This window comes from Aethalodelphis obliquidens, unplaced genomic scaffold (assembly GCF_003676395.1).
Source record: "Aethalodelphis obliquidens isolate GAN/ISIS:26980383/991018 unplaced genomic scaffold, ASM367639v1 scaffold13, whole genome shotgun sequence".
NCBI classification, from domain to species: domain Eukaryota; kingdom Metazoa; phylum Chordata; class Mammalia; order Artiodactyla; family Delphinidae; genus Aethalodelphis; species Aethalodelphis obliquidens.
In genome coordinates this window covers 34,964,526-34,977,070 of record NW_020837957.1, presented here as the reverse complement: position 1 = coordinate 34,977,070, position 12,545 = coordinate 34,964,526, and the positions used below count along the sequence as shown (strand labels likewise).

At 35.5% G+C, this 12,545-nt stretch overlaps 2 protein-coding genes across 8 annotated transcripts in view; one reads left to right on the top strand and one right to left on the bottom strand.

The window, feature by feature from the left end:
- The window catches only part of SASS6 (SAS-6 centriolar assembly protein), a 52,067-nt gene extending 49,170 nt beyond the window's left edge, over positions 1-2,897 (top strand). For 4 of the 6 annotated variants that reach the window (XM_027114458.1, XM_027114460.1, XM_027114455.1 and 1 more), the window contains 2 exons: positions 756-850; positions 928-2,897. In XM_027114458.1, the coding sequence (XP_026970259.1) occupies positions 756-850; positions 928-1,061 (229 nt within the window). In that variant the 3' untranslated portion in view covers positions 1,062-2,897. The remainder of the gene's footprint in view (positions 1-755; positions 851-927) is intronic. The other 2 variants (XM_027114456.1, XM_027114459.1) reach the window with 1 other exon arrangement.
- Positions 2,898-3,149: 252 nt separating this feature from the next.
- SLC71A1 (solute carrier family 71 member 1) overlaps positions 3,150-12,545 on the bottom strand; it is a 46,437-nt gene continuing 37,041 nt past the window's right edge. The window contains exons 9-12 of one of the 2 annotated variants that reach the window (XM_027114462.1): positions 8,123-8,235; positions 6,878-6,975; positions 5,619-5,782; positions 3,150-4,528 (exon numbers count right to left, since the gene is read on the bottom strand). In XM_027114462.1, the coding sequence (XP_026970263.1) occupies positions 4,322-4,528; positions 5,619-5,782; positions 6,878-6,975; positions 8,123-8,235 (582 nt within the window). In that variant the 3' untranslated portion in view covers positions 3,150-4,321. The remainder of the gene's footprint in view (positions 4,529-5,618; positions 5,783-6,877; positions 6,976-8,122; positions 8,236-12,545) is intronic. The other variant, XM_027114461.1, reaches the window with a different exon arrangement.

The following is a 12,545-nucleotide window of genomic DNA, read 5'->3' as shown; positions in this document are numbered from 1 at the left end:
TTATTTAACTCCATCATACCACACTAAGAACAATTTTACTTACAGATCATATTTGTGGTACAAAATCAAACATAATCGTGTCCATAAAATTGGGACTGTTCAGCTATTTTGAGATTTTTGTTTAGAATTGGTTTGTTTTGTTGTCAGCTAGTAACAAGTGGCAAAGGTTAAAGAAAAAATTTTAAATTGGAAAAGACACCTATTCAGCCACTTAATTCTTTTCTGAAAATTGGGAAAAGACCATCATTTAATTTTAAAGATAAAATGTCATTGTTTTGCAAGAGCCCTGAACTTCTTGCAGGTGTACTAATATAGAAACTGTTAATACGAGACAGATTTAGAAAGAAGGAATATCGTGGTTGAAAGAGGAAAAATACAACTACAGAAATATCCCTTCCTTTGTTTTTTCAAAATTTCATATTTGTATTCATCTGACCAGAATTCATTATTGTACAATATGTATTAATGTTTAATAATGACAACTTTGAAGCATAACAAAATTTTGAGGAGCTTTTGGTCAAAGGAAAAAGATAACTTACTCTTTACTGGGGAGAAGTATACTTTGGTTTATGAATAGATGAATTATTTGCTTAAGAACCCAGTGAAAAATGGGATTTGTTTTGAACAAAGCTATAAATATAACATATTATTGCATACATAGTATATGTATGTATATAGATTAAACATTCAAACTTTACTGAAGCGAAAGTAAGACTTTGTTAAAATAAGTAAATAATTACTATTTTCCTTTCAAGTGCTGAAAATTTAGGGCTGGAATCCAAATATCTGAAGAAAAGGGAAGACAGCATTCCTTTACGTGGGCTCAACCAAAATCTATTCAATAATCCAGGTGAGAAGACATTTCTGAAGTGGATTGTACACTGTGGTTTAATTAAATGTATTATATAAAGACTTAAGTGAATGCAGATAATCTTTTTTTGTCCTCATTTGCAGACCATCAAAAAGACGGCACTTTAGGAGCATTACAGACATCTTCCAAACCCGTAGTCCTCCCTTCTACATCTTCAGCGTATTTCCCTGGGCAGCTACCAAACAGTTAATCCTAGTGTCATCTTTTACTTTTATTGAAATTTTAGAAATTCAGCATGGTTTTAATATAGAAACAACACAGATGAAATTCTGAATAAGCAAGTTTCAAAGTTTACTTGAGCTACTGTATTAGATTGTTTGGATCCTTTAAGCACTGCTGTCGTTTATGCAGTTTAGAGGGGCATATTTGTACTAGGGAATGGGTGAAGATTCTTTTTAGTTTGGAACATGGTGTTTTGTAGAATAATAGTATGAATTTTATTAAACTAATCCTTAGAAATTCTCAGAAGTTCTAAGGAAAGAGTTGATCCTTGTAAGGGGACATTCTAATCATATTCAATAACTCAGTTAATTAAAACCTGCTCAGATATATATACTAGTATGAAACCAAAGAATGCTATCAATTCATTTTATCCTTTTCATTAGTACAATAAAAGTTTTAAATTTGCCACCTGAGAATTTTAAGGGAAAATAATTATCTCTTGAGATATATTATTGATATTTACAGTAAAGGGAAAAGTCCTGAAATTACCTTAAATGAATAAATTCTTCATAGCAAGTAAATATTTTCCTTGAAACCTTTAAATTATCTTTTGAATAAGTCTGTTAAGTAATTTTGATAAATTTATTGTACAGAAAATCTTGGACAGTCTAATTATATGACCAGATTAGGTACAAAGTGCTTTTAGTCATTTGAGGTGCAGTTTATAGATTTTAATGCTTCCTGGAAGTCTACAGTCATCCAGTTTTTCTTCTTCATTTGGAGTTTTGTTTGTTATGCAGTTAAATCTGTATTAGTGGAATATTTGTTTTAAAAATTAGTACTTACACAAAATAATTACTGAGAGCATCATGAATATTCATTTTGCTTATATCAAAATAGGTTCATTTTCATGTTTGCTTATTAGTAAAGTAGGCAAAATGAATAATGTTAGAAGTTACAACTTTCTTCTCTTCCCTATAATTAAAAGTTTCAAATAAGAATTGTTCCTTGGGAAAAATGAGGTAATTTAAAAAAAATTCACCCAGGATCACAGGGTTGCATTTTGTTTTCTTACAGACAACCATCCAGTAGAGTAGCATTCTCTTAAGAAAACTAAATCATTTTGTTTGCAGAGATTGCTCATGCTCATGTGATACTTAAAAAAAATATTTTCAAGGACCTTATTACACAGATGAGGAAGAGAGACATTTCAGGATATTGATGGACCTACTAATGTTATTGGCTTCCATGGTAAGACAAAAAATATTTGCTAATTTTTTTATGAAGCCACAGTATTGAGTCTTTCCTTATGATACTTTTGAAACTGCTGGTAACCACAAGCTGTCTTAAACTAAAAAATTTAATAACTGTTATTAGGTAGTCACTTTTTATATATATATTTTTGTCATTTAGATATACTATATTAGTAAGAATACTCAGTTATAATAACTTGAAAGCACTAATAATCTGGAAAGAAACTTTCTGGCAATATTGGAATCTTTCCTGTAAATAGTATGTAATATAAAACTTTGTGACAAGGGTTTGGATAGGATAAATGACATACAGGTAGCTCTTTTTTTTAAATATAGATATCCTTTTCCATATCCACACATGGAAAACTGGGAGAAATCCCAAAAGATATAGAGATCATTTTGATATCAAACTTGCTAAAGACTTTTTGGTATTAAATATATATACACAGACTTTCAAGTGTGCTAATTATTTGCTCTACCTCTTAAACTTTTATTTGAAATTGTTTTGCTGTGTGCAGTTGTACATGTGTTAATAATCAAAATATTGCATTTAATGTATTTCTGTAAACTGTGAGCTTTGTTAATAAAGTATTAATATTTTGGGAATCTGACATGTAAACAGTATGTAAAAACAAACATAGGACTGACCTACAACACCTGTGCTTAGAAAATTAAGTACTTACAGTTAATTTATGAACTAAGTTTTCATTTCTTTGCTTTTGTCTTCCTACAACAGTATTTTATTGAGGGAAATGAAATGGATTCAAAGGGAGAAGGTATAATGCTTTGATTTGTTACTGTAAAAATATAGTAACAAAGCCAAAACAGGCCTCATAAGGGAATCACAGATCAAGACTTTCTTTAAAAAAAAATCATTAAAATATTTAATTTTATTAACAGAATATTTACATTTCTTTTAAGACCTTATTTAAACCATAGTGAATGTTCCAAGTTTAAAAAGCATTAAGCAGTAACCACACATAAGATGAAAACAGTGTAAACTATACAATACTTTATGTACAATTTTTTACAAAGTAACACTTTTTTAAATAATATAACTGGACACAAAAATATACACTTTAGAGAAATTCACATCAGTAATTGTATAAAGCTCTCTTCTAGGGTCCTGAAAATTTAGGACAAACATTAGATCTGTAAATAAAGTGTTACTGTGACAGTCCTGAAAGGCCACTATATATATTTATCTACATATAGATATCACATTAACATTTTCAAGGCTACCAGCTTTACTATATAATTTTTAGATTATGTATTCAAGTGTTGAGGTTCTTATGATTATGCAAACATTAAAAGAATAGTGGTATAGTATAAGTAGCTGGGGAACAAATGCGAGCCAGCATTTAGATTTACAGGCTCCAAACACCCCAATTTAAATTCTAAATGGCTGATATTTTCTCATTTCAAAAACAGTAGTGAATAATGTTTAAAATAAAATTACTACAAACAAGCTTGAAACATGATTCAGATTTAATATAGTTTTCTTAAGAGTTTTGTTTTTTAAATGCAAACAGTTCATTTACCATTTCTTTACTTTAGTGCATCTGCATTAAGGCTTTGAATTATTTGACCCAAGATTTTACAATATTAAAATCTGACTCACGATTTTACAATGTTAAAATGAACAGTTCCACACTATACTACCTACTCTGTCTCACTGCGAGTCAGCATAAATAGTTAAAGCTCAACACCTGAAGGAAATGGTAGCAGAGACATTGCTAGTATCTAAGAAGTTACATATATAGTTTTAAATTTTAATTAAAGGATGTATAATAAAACAAAAAGCTTAATGGCAAGAAACTGGTGCTAATAAACAAAAAGGTTTCTTTTCAAAAGAAATTGTAACATCTTTGGAAAACTGTCCAGTTCTTTTCTTTAGTTCCCACGGAGTTCATGCAGATACATTTCTTAAGACAATCTTAAAGTACATTGTAGATGGAAATGGAATGTACGTCCAGAACTATAGGTGAAAACTAAGACCTGGGTGCTGATAGAAAAGTCTTCCTGATTTCGGTTGTCACACATTTGTGTCCTGGAGTAAAGGTTCTTTGGCCTCTCCTGGCGCTTGTGCACTATGAGGATGGCTGTGACTGCCACAGTGCTTTCTCCAGCTGCTGGACCTTAAGCTTAAATTGGTATGTTCCGGAATAAACAAGGCAACAAGCAGAGCCAGCAGTACTGAACAGGCTCCAAAGAGGAAGGGGGGGCCAGGGATGATGGAATTCTGAGGAAGGAAAAGAGAATTAGGATTTTTGCAAAGACTTCTTTGTTCATAACAAGAAATTGCTTATCTTTTAGTAGTAACTGATTGCTGTGAATTATAAGCCAATGACTCCTCTCTTTCTTCATTAAAGCCACAGCTAGAAAAAACATTCCCTTTTCAAGGGGAAAAGAAACACTGTCACACTCTCAACATAAAATTCTGGGGGATAACAGCTGACCCAAGAAACAGCCAAAAGATTTTTTAAAAACAAATACATGCAAAACTATATTGTCATTTATAGCATAAAATCTGAACACATTCTATGAACCTTCACTTAATTTGTTAGTTCAAGAGGAAAACAGGGAGATCTCACAAGTAAAATCAAGTAGTATATAATATTAACTACAGTAGCAGAATCAATTACCATTTTCTTTGTTAAAAAGGTAACTACATTCTCTAGTGACAAAGTAAGGAAAACACAGATGATGTCATTACCATGAGAAGATCAAACAGACCTGTGTTTTAGCCCCAAATCACATTCATTCTTAGCAAAACCTTGCACTGCCAGTTTTACCTGTGTAGAGCCCACAGACAAACATTCTTTTTTATTAAAAGTAGTCTTAACTGGTTAGAAGATTAGTGTAGAACTCTGCTAAATACAAGGGAACTAATGAGTTGTTTGTACTGGCTAAAATAATGTGTTTCGCTGTTAATGTTTTCAGTTGTATGGAGGGGAGTATAGCGAGCAAGTGAACAAAGATGTTTACCAGCACCTAACTGATTCTTCTACAGAAGGCAGACCTGATACAGGGAACCTCTAACATTCCAGAAGCCTCAGATGAAAGACAAACAGTAGTATAGACAAATGGCTGTTACCTATGCCACTAGGTATACTAAGACAAACTAGAATACATAAATAATTTTTTAATTATCAAGGGAAGAAAAGAACACACAGCCAATTTTATAAAGAAGTACGTATATAGGAGGACATAGTCCCTTAGGCTTTGGTTTTAAGTGTTTTTATTCAATCTAAGAATCTCAAATAAAAGCTTTAGTGACCAAAAAACATCACCTTTCAATCCAGCCAAATGAACTATATTTTTATAATTACCTGTTCAAAGTGGTGCTGTGGGCTTGTGTTTGTTCCCAAGTCTGTTCCTGTCATTGGCAGTTCTTTAAGTTCCACATGGAATATGTAGAAAATGAATCCATAAAGGGCTGGTCCCAGACCATTGCATAATCCTCTAATTCCTGTTATCATCCCTTGAACGACACCTGAATTGTTTAAACAAGTTATTTAGTGTACCACTTATTTTTTCCTACCCTAGAACCGATACAAACATGAAATCACTTATTCTAAAGGCAAAACTTACCAGACACTAGCAACTTACTGCAGTGGCATCAAAATTACTTAGAAGCTCTACAAAGTATAGTGAGCTATCTGATGCAAATGTAAGCTCAGGTCTAATGTAGAAACAAGGGGGCAAAAGCACTGTATTTCCTTTAAAAAAAATATGTTGGCTCAAAATCAGCATGAGTTCATAAGCACAGCTGTTAAAAATTCTGTCCCCAAGCAGCTACTTAAGACCCTAAATATAGCCCCTTTTTATAGAGTTTGATTTTTGTTTACCTGTGGGATCTTATCCCAAATTTAAAATGCAGCTTGATTTGGCCACAGGCCTTTCCTTATTTATAACTAAGTGACCTCTGCCACTCTTTTGTAATGCCCCTGTTTTTCCTTTTGACATAAACAGGCTTTTCAAAGAATTATTCCTCACCTATTAGTATTTTAAGAATTAAGTGTTCCTGCCACAAAAGTGTAAGACAATAAAAATACATTTTCTATGTGTCTTTAGGTGACAAACATACAGTGTTAATGAAAGGGTTATCTGCGTATCCCTGAGATGTCTAGAACATCATAGCATATTGTTTATGTAATAAATAAATGGTTAGTGAATATAAGGTGACTAACCTTCATCACTAAATTTTCTAGCAAAAGAACAGACAGGGCCACATATTCACAGTGAGAGACAAGGTTATCTACCTAAGGATAATACCCTAGAATCTGCTTTTCCTCTTTGCAGTGAAAGCAATTTATTTATTTTAAAAAAATTTTATTGCAGTATAATTGATTTACAGTGTTGTGTTAGTTTCAGGTGTACAGCAAAGTGAATCAGTTATACATATATCCACTCTTTTTTAGAGTCTTTTCCCATTTGGGCCATTACAGAGTACTGAGTACAATGAAAGCAATTTAAAATTCTCTACCCTGAAGATACGCTTATGTTTCAGAACTTAGGAAAGAGACAGAACAGAGGATTAGAATATTCTGTATTTTTAAATAATTATCATTGGGTCTTATCAACTCACCTTGTTGATCAGCATCAGCAGTTCGTGAGACAAGTGCACTGACAGCTGGAAAGGTAATGCTAGACATGGCTGCCACTGCCCCAGCAGCCCACATCATCCTGCAATCAAAAGCAGCAAAACAAAAATAGTATGTTATTATTCTTCTCCACTGTACCTGTCAAAGTCAAAATACATACTTAAAATCAAGTAAGAGAAATGGCTGTGGTACAGGAAAAAGAACTATACTTGCTCTTCCTTCTTTCCTATGTGACTGGACAAGTCACTTAAAAGTCTAACCCTGTTTACTCTTCTAGAAAGCAGAAAAACAACGACTTATTCACAAGAATCCTGTGGGTTTCAATGTAGAATTGGGATATCACACATCACATCTAAACTGTAAAGTGTGTTGGGTATTATTTCTGCAGGACTTGGGCAGGTGGGGAGAGAATGTAGAGAAACATCATTAAATGTTTCCAAACGTTCGCTAGTAGAACGGCAGGGTTCCCAGAGACCTGTGATTCAGTGCGAAGAAATCACTAATTTGATCTAAATGTGCTACTGGCTTGATGTTTAAAAGAAATGTTTTCGATAAATTGTGAGCACCTCTTTTGCAAGTCTAGACAGAAAAATAAAACATCCATCAAAACACACTCTTAGTGCTTACTCATATCCAAGTCCAAACAGAGATGATGTGTTCAGTTGAATGAAACACTACTGCACATTGTGGAGTTCAGTCCTGTAATACCTGGCATGCGCAACCTGACAGCAGCACTATTACCATCACCTCCCTGCAGGAAACCAGACTGGCAAGAAAACCAGAGAGCTTTCCCAGCATAAAGCTGGGACCAAAACAACTGGACTTCTGGTTTGCCATCAGTAATGATCACTGGTGTTACTCAACTTTTTTTTCCTAACCTTGCTGCTTTGGGATTACATGTGTTTTTCTGACAAACTAAACTGGATTAAATGCTCATTAGAAATTGAAAAACTCCATCTCATTCAAAAACCCAACCTGTTGCTTAGATACAAAATGTCACTCTGCTATCCTCAAGCCACTATAGAGTATACAAATACACAAGTGAGAAACCTGTGTTATATACACTTTGAGAGAAAAAAAGCATATTAAGAGACAGATTAAAGTCTAAGCCTTAATTGAGAAGCAAATTAAGAAATATAAAAGTTTTGTCAGTTACACCTCAATAAAGCTGAAAAAAACAAAAACACGGCAAACACCAAAATTAAGAAAATTAAAATATTTGTACCTACCAAGGTTCTGAACCGAAGCCATACCATGCCAGCTGTAATATTTGAAATCCTAGACCCAATAAAATGGTGTTCTTATTTCCAATTGACCTCATAAGTAAGCTCAAGACTATGGTCTAGAAAATATGAAAAATCAAAGTGGCTTATTAGAATAGAATAAGCTTTTTAATACTGAAAAGAAAAAAAGCTATTTGGTGACCTATTTCAATCTATAATATAAAAGGACTATTACCACTTTTCTACATTTTGGCTTTTCAGCAACAATTGCCCTGAATATATCTGAGACCATTACTCTAGGTCATATAAGCAGATGAAAGGTGCCTCTGCTGACACAGATCCAGATTCAGGGGAAAAGTCAGAAAACTGAAAATAGAAAAGGTGAACTTCATGTTCAGTACATTTCTACTGAGGACCACTTAAAATCAGAAATTGTAAACAGTAGGGTTGAAAGGTTCTAACTCATGGTTTAGAGATCCCTGTTATGTAATAGCTTTAAAAAAGTTTTTACAGGTCCAAGTTAATCCAAAACGCTGACTAAATAAAGCTGAAACAGTACAATTACTCATATATCCTTCACCTAAATTAACCTATTGCTGATGCTTTTATGAACAGTAGATCAGTTTAACAAGTATGACTTGGGAGTCGTGTAGGCTAATAACTAAGAACACAGCCTTGGGAAAAACAGCCTTAATCATCATTTTGGCTCTAACCATGTGACCCTGGGCAAGTCACTTCACTCTGAAACTCAGTTTGGTCTCTTAAAAGACTGTGATAATAGTACCTATTTCAAAACTGTGTCATGTGAGTTAGGTGAAATGATATACTTAGCATTGTGCCCGGCACATTTAATAAACAACATTATGAATTGGGTTTTCTTGCTTTTCTCTCAAAGTTAATAGAAATTCAGCAATCATTTGGGGACATTAGTATTAAACATACCCCTTAAGATAGCTATTAAGTCCATAGAGGAAGAAGTGAAAATAATTCAGGAAATCACTACTTGATGACTGGCTGATACTCTAAACTCAAAATTATCAAGTGTAAGTTTAAAATTCTTTAAATTGAGACAGTCATTTAAGAGTTTAATCAGGCTTAATCACAAATAAGCCAGCGGGAAGCAAATGAAGATCCTTTGAAGGATTCTTGAACAATTAACACTCATAGCTTTCCTCTCTGAGATCTTCCCTTAAATCGGGTGAGCGTGAGATTGAATTCCACAAAGCACAGAGCCCTGGAGTACATTCTTCAACAACCACAGCTATGAAAGGGAACTCACCCAGAGCGAGCACTCAGAGAAGAAAAACTTCCTGTGTATATGATACTCTAACTGGGACATCGATTCTCTCCCAAGGGCAAGGACTTCCTTCTCATTTATCTTTGTATCCCCAGCACCTAGCATAAGTTCTTTTTTTAAAAAAAAAAAAAAATTTTAAAGAGAACAGAGAGAACCAAGAGAGAGAACCAAGTCGTAAAGGTTAAAATGACTTATGACTTAACCAAGATGACACAGCTAATTAACAGTTAACTGACATCAACTTTGGTCACTCGGTCAACAAATATTTGCCCAGTTCCTACTGTATCCAATGGCTATTCTAGGTCTGAGGGCACTGACCCAGGTCAGAGTACTGGTCAGCAAAGAGATTACCTCCTAGCAGAGGGAAAACGGAGGTAAGCATACTTATCAAACCAGATAATTCCAGGTTGTAGCTGTTCTAAGAAAATAAGACAGGGTAATGTGATAGAGGTGCTGCTCCAACCAGGATGTGCAGGGAAGGCCCTTCTGAGGCGACATCTGAGGCGAGAGCTGAGTGAGGAGGAGGAGGTATGTGAGTATCTGGGCAAAGAGCGCGCGGCTGCAGGTGAAGCAAGCACAAAGCCCTGGGCTGGAGTGTGTTCAACGACACGGAGAATGGAGGAAACGGGGGCTACGTCGAGAGCCTGGATTTCATTCTGGTTGTGACAGGAAGGGAATATTAAACAAGAGAGCACTATGGCTCAATTCCCACTTTACAGCAATTCCTCTGCCAAGTGGCAAACAAGCCGTAGGGAGACAAACATGGAAACAGACCAGATGGAGGCTACGGTCTTGGCTTAGACTAGGCTCCTAGTAATGGAGATGGTGAGAAGTGCTTCAATTCAAAATATGTTTTGGAGAGAAGTGAAAGGAGATACCATCTGATGTGCCGGGTGTGGGAGAAGGAGAAAAAAAGTAATCAAGAATGGCACCAAGGTTCCTGGCCCCAACAGCCAGGAGAGTGGTGATGCCACTGAACGAGATGAACAGCACTGGGTGGAAGGAAGCCAGGTTGCAGTCACAGCCATGTCAAGGGTGAGATGCCCACCAGGTGTGTGACAGCACTGAGGAAATGTGTAGAACTATCTCCATGCACTCGTGTAAACGTTTATTGAGTGCAAATGTTATGAACTCGTGCCTGCTGGTGCCAAGGAAGTGATGGGGCCTATGGCAAACCAGAGAGCAAAGGCCCGAAGGGGACAGCAACCATGGGGCTTCCACTGAAGGTCACATTCATGTTACCACATCTCCTCATTTGGGGGAGAAGCTGCATTTCCATATTTTTATATCACACCTCCCAATTTTTAAATGCTTACTACTACTTTTTAAAGTTTTAAAATCACTATGGGAAAAAACCAATGACCTCTAATTTAGCACGTACTGGGCTGCAGGCACAGTGCAGGGTGTTAGAGTGACCAAGACAAATATGATGTAATTCTGACCTCGCAATCCTCTCGGAGCTCTACTAGAGCTCACAAAGCTACTGAGGCAAAAATAGTAAACAGAGGTAAAATTCATAATATGGTGTGTTCTGTACCATGATAGAGATACACCCAAGTTAATATGAGAACTCAGAGAATGTATACTTAGGGGGTGAAAGGGGGATGCAGTAAGGACGGCAGGAACAAAGGCACAAGAGCAAGCAAGAAAATAAAGAGAGGCAGGCTCTGTGCTACTGGAGAAGAGAGTCAAAGACACTAGTCTTTCACTTAGAGGTCAACAGGGGAGAAGTCATTCTCAACTGTATACTTGCCATAAATGAGAGCATAAGCTAATGCTTCTTCCTTTGGGGCTATAAATTTTACTTGATATTTTAATTCATATAATGACATAAACTTAATTATCAATATTTACATGCAGACTACATATGCCTATTCACCTGTTTTTGAAGTTCAACTAATTTTCTCACTTTGAGAAATGTGATTTTACATCTCCAAAACTATGCTTCTGTGTAGGCCCCAAAAGCTGAGTGGTCATTTAAGTACTGTATTCCTTGTAGACCATGTTTCTGTTTACAGTATCTGCTGTGCTAGCAACGCTGGCTGGGTCGTGGCTCATTCCTTCTAGATTCACAGCCCTCATGACCCTGCTGCTGCAGGGCTCTTTCCAATGCAAACCCAACCACGCCGCCTCCTGCGTTCACATGTCTGCCCTCCTGAATTCTGAGCTCTTAGGGACTGTTTTCCATCCTGTATTCCTTTGTGCCTGATGCAATCTACTGAGCAGAGGGAAGATTTCCTCTAAAGCACCTTCAACTCATCATTCAAGCAGTCTACAGTGTGCCCAAATTTATTAGGTGCCCACCTACAGCTTGCCTGCTCAGTTAAGTATGAGGCGGAACTTAAAGACCTTACAACTACTAACCGCTTTAAGTGTCATTATAGTAAATGTTAGCCTGTTCTCTTTAACATCTAAATCAAATAAAATAGTAGCAAATCTAATCTCAGCAATATATGAAAAAGATAAGACATAATGATCAGGCTGGATTTATCTCAGGATTCAAGGTCAGTTTAACATTTGATAATTCATCAAGCTCTAGTCTTAGTACACTTTCCTTTGTGTTCAGAAAGGTTTTTTTTTTAAGCTATTTTTATATATGGGCAACAATATATTTCCCCCCAAAGCTAAAGAGCATATTTCTGAAGCCTTGGGGGAAGTATATTATACAATTTAAATTTGAATTTGAAGCCTATCACTAAATCTACCAGAAATTCATAAATGATGAGATCTGCAGAAGCAATCCTACCTCCAAGATGGTGAAACATCCAAGAGTACTATTAAATGGACTTTACTTTCCATTTTAAGAGTAGAATAAAATAGAAAAAGCTGCAACCTAGTAGATTGGATCTAAGGTGGGAAAGAGTGTTAGAGTAGATTGTTTACAGAGTCTGGAAAAAACAAAGCCCAACAGAAAGAAATGGGAGGGGTTTTTTCCACAGAAAGGAGAAAGAGTGGAACTGAGATAGTCTGAAGGCCAGATGAAATATCTCCTAAGAAAATCCAGATTCTTCTGTTGATTAATATCTTATTCATCAAACAACCACCAGCTACCAACTGGGTTTCCAAGATAAAAATGTTCTCATGTCACTTCTCTGCTCAAAACCCTCCTATCTTCTTGTCAAGTCTTATGAT